At 40.3% G+C, this 3,629-nt stretch overlaps 1 protein-coding gene and 1 pseudogene across 1 annotated transcript in view; both read right to left on the reverse strand.

Annotated features, from left to right (window-relative positions):
• LOC106950553 (solute carrier family 22 member 4-like) overlaps positions 1–1,709 on the reverse strand; it is a 9,341-nt gene extending 7,632 nt beyond the window's left edge. Inside the window, exon 1 of the mRNA XM_015037492.1 lies at positions 1,088–1,709. Within this exon, the coding sequence (XP_014892978.1) occupies positions 1,088–1,540 (453 nt within the window). The 5' untranslated portion in view covers positions 1,541–1,709. The remainder of the gene's footprint in view (positions 1–1,087) is intronic.
• Positions 1,710–1,999: 290 nt separating this feature from the next.
• LOC106950542 (solute carrier family 22 member 5 pseudogene) lies at positions 2,000–2,745 on the reverse strand (annotated as a pseudogene).
• Positions 2,746–3,629: the final 884 nt, after the last annotated feature.

Raw genomic sequence — 3,629 nt, forward strand, 5'->3', positions numbered from 1 at the left:
TATATATCTATATATATAGATATAGATATAGATATATCTATATATATCTATATCTATATCTATATATATAGATATATATATATATTTTAGATATTTGTTAAAAATGTCACCATGTCGTGACAGCTTGTGATGAGACAGATATGTAAAATTATCAATCTGTTTTACCTCCTGCCTGAGCTACTACAGCAGTCTGAAGAAATGCACCAAAAATAATCAACTAGAGCCAGGAGGCGGGTCTTAGTGCTGTCAATCAATCTCATGTACTCACTGCTAAATGTGCTAATGGCAAAGAAACAACTCACCATTACAGGAAATCTGTTTATCTGTTATCAATGGTGGACATGCTAACTAGCCTAGCATTCTCAACAGGCTATGCTAGCTCCAGCACAGCACAAAGCTAAGGGGGAGAGGGAGGCTAAGCAGCACCACACAAGATTGTGATTGACAGCACTAAGACCCGCCTCCCTGACTGGTTGTTCACACATTATCTGTCTCATACTATGCTATCACCCCAGAGTGGCAGCTTCAACAAATATGTAGAAAAATATTGTTTTATAAAAGTTATGCTGAAGCTTTAATAATATAACAGTAATTTCTCAAAAACAAAACAAAACTGTATTTCACCATATTTTCATACTTGAGTAAACTACAGTCAGAGCCAACGCCTTCACACTCTCACATAACTGTTTGCATGGCACAGATTCTGTAGAAAAAATACCGTCTGCTGAAAGCTGGTACGGTTGGGCCTTGATAAAAATGAGCATATTTTACCTTTTTATCATTCATGATGAGACTATAAAACTAGAAACCAATTTTTTTAACATTATAGCCAGCTTATGTCTATGCACACTTTATTTAATTAGCTTGTAATATGGTTTAAATAGAAAGACCTTGTTATCAAGTGTTCAGGAATAGAAATACAAAAACCTTTTCGCCCATTTCTCACTGTTGTCTGAAAGTCTTGATAATCTTAAAACCAGTAAATATAGAAATATTACAAGAAACTAAAACTTCTACATTTCCTATTAAAGTAATCTGCTAATATGTTTATTGCCCCTTTTGAAATAAAGATAAGGTTTTTGCACACCTCTGTAACGATGGTCGACTGGTAGACTTCTTTGCTGTACATCCATCCATCCAGACACGTCTCCAGGGGAATTTCACTGACATTCACATCCACATTTGGGATAACATTCATTTGAGAGTAGTTCCTGACTGTTTCCAGGTTAAGCCTCCAGCAGGAGCTGCGCTTTGTGACTCCATCCACTGTTTCCAGTGGGACTGACACATTCCTCCACATCTCACTGATGCTGATATTCTCAGGGATGCGGCATTCATGAGGCGGGGTGGCACCTACAAAAACGATGTAGACGCCAACAAATCCATTTGGAATTATGCTGATGGAAAGCGCTAAAAAAATCCTCATCTGAAAGCGTCCCCAGGATCCCAGGAAAGACGTGATGGTGTCATAGTCCCTGACCTTTGGGGTATCCATTCTCTTAACAGACTGCACAAAAACACAAGCGGATGTTTGGCTCATTCAGCTGTTATCTTCTTGAGATTTTTGAAAAATGTAAAGTGTGGGTCAAATTTAAATGCCAACTTTAGCTATTGGTAGAATCCAGCAGCATATTGAGAATAATTGATATCACGGCAATGGTCGGAGGTTTGTCAGCAATTTACCAATTGTGGTAGCCATTTGGCTTGAAGTAAAAGTTGAAACTCCGTCAACACAGATGGTGTTTTGTAGAAATCTACTGCGTAAGCAACCTGTGATGTAACATCGGTGTGCGCATGCACCTGCCACATGGTAGGACATTGTTAGGTAGCACAGATAGTCATAACACCGGGGTTCATCTATTCCAGGGGTGTCCAAAGTCAGTCCTGGAGGCCCGGCATCCTGCATGTTTTAGTTCTCTCCCTGGTGGTAGTAACAATCTTTTCGGTTTGTCAATGTTCTCCTTAGGTCTCTAATGAGCCATCATTTGATCCAGGTGCGTTAAACCACCTGGATAATATATATANAAATATTACAAGAAACTAAAACTTCTACATTTCCTATTAAAGTAATCTGCTAATATGTTTATTGCCCCTTTTGAAATAAAGATAAGGTTTTTGCACACCTCTGTAACGATGGTCGACTGGTAGACTTCTTTGCTGTACATCCATCCATCCAGACACGTCTCCAGGGGAATTTCACTGACATTCACATCCACATTTGGGATAACGTTCATTTGAGAGTAGTTCCTGACTGTTTCCAGGTTAAGCCTCCAGCAGGAGCTGCGCTTTGTGACTCCATCCACTGTTTCCAGTGGGACTGACACATTCCTCCACATCTCACTGATGCTGATATTCTCAGGGATGCGGCATTCATGAGGCGGGGTGGCACCTACAAAAACGATGTAGACGCCAACAAATCCATTTGGAATTATGCTGATGGAAAGCGCTAAAAAAATCCTCATCTGAAAGCGTCCCCAGGATCCCAGGAAAGACGTGATGGTGTCATAGTCCCTGACCTTTGGGGTATCCATTCTCTTAACAGACTGCACAAAAACACAAGCGGATGTTTGGCTCATTCAGCTGTTATCTTCTTGAGATTTTTGAAAAATGTAAAGTGTGGGTCAAATTTAAATGCCAACTTTAGCTATTGGTAGAATCCAGCAGCATATTGAGAATAATTGATATCACGGCAATGGTCGGAGGTTTGTCAGCAATTTACCAATTGTGGTAGCCATTTGGCTTGAAGTAAAAGTTGAAACTCCGTCAACACAGATGGTGTTTTGTAGAAATCTACTGCGTAAGCAACCTGTGATGTAACATCGGTGTGCGCATGCACCTGCCACATGGTAGGACATTGTTAGGTAGCACAGATAGTCATAACACCGGGGTTCATCTATTCCAGGGGTGTCCAAAGTCAGTCCTGGAGGCCCGGCATCCTGCATGTTTTAGTTCTCTCCCTGGTGGTAGTAACAATCTTTTCGGTTTGTCAATGTTCTCCTTAGGTCTCTAATGAGCCATCATTTGATCCAGGTGCGTTAAACCACCTGGATAATATATATATGCTGGGGGCTGGGGGGCACATAAAATGACATGGCGGGCCACATGTGGCCCGCGGGCCTTGAGTTTGATACGTGTTTTAAAAGAAGACAATCTAAGTAGATTAGCTTATCTTTTTTATTTTTTGCAGGTGTCATGACAATAGATTGTAGTCCTAATATATTTAGGAAGAACCCAGAGAGGTCAGATAAGTTTGTTATGCTTATAATAAAGTCACTGGATTAGAGATAGAAATGTTGAAATGTCTATCCACAAGAACTTCTCTGGGTTCAAATTATAAATGTCTGACATATTAGCCCCCAAAATAATACTTGTGCATGTGTGTGTGCAGAAATGTGAGCTGCTGCAGTCAGTCATGTTAACGAGCTGATGCACAGCAGGAATGTTAGCTTCACATCAGCTCTTCAGAGGAACCAACCGCGTGTGTTAAACAGGCTCTCAATGCAAGAAGCAGACATTTATTCAGAATTATTATTCACTGTTAGATAATTTACTGCATGTTCACTGAGTGCATAGAGATCAGTTTAGCTGTGTCAGCCCACCTCTTTTCATTCAAAAAGTAACCATTTCTT

This window comes from Poecilia latipinna, unplaced genomic scaffold, assembly GCF_001443285.1.
Source record: "Poecilia latipinna isolate Pla-1442-1.1 unplaced genomic scaffold, P_latipinna-1.0 Scaffold407, whole genome shotgun sequence".
Classification (NCBI taxonomy): Eukaryota; Metazoa; Chordata; class Actinopteri; order Cyprinodontiformes; family Poeciliidae; genus Poecilia; species Poecilia latipinna.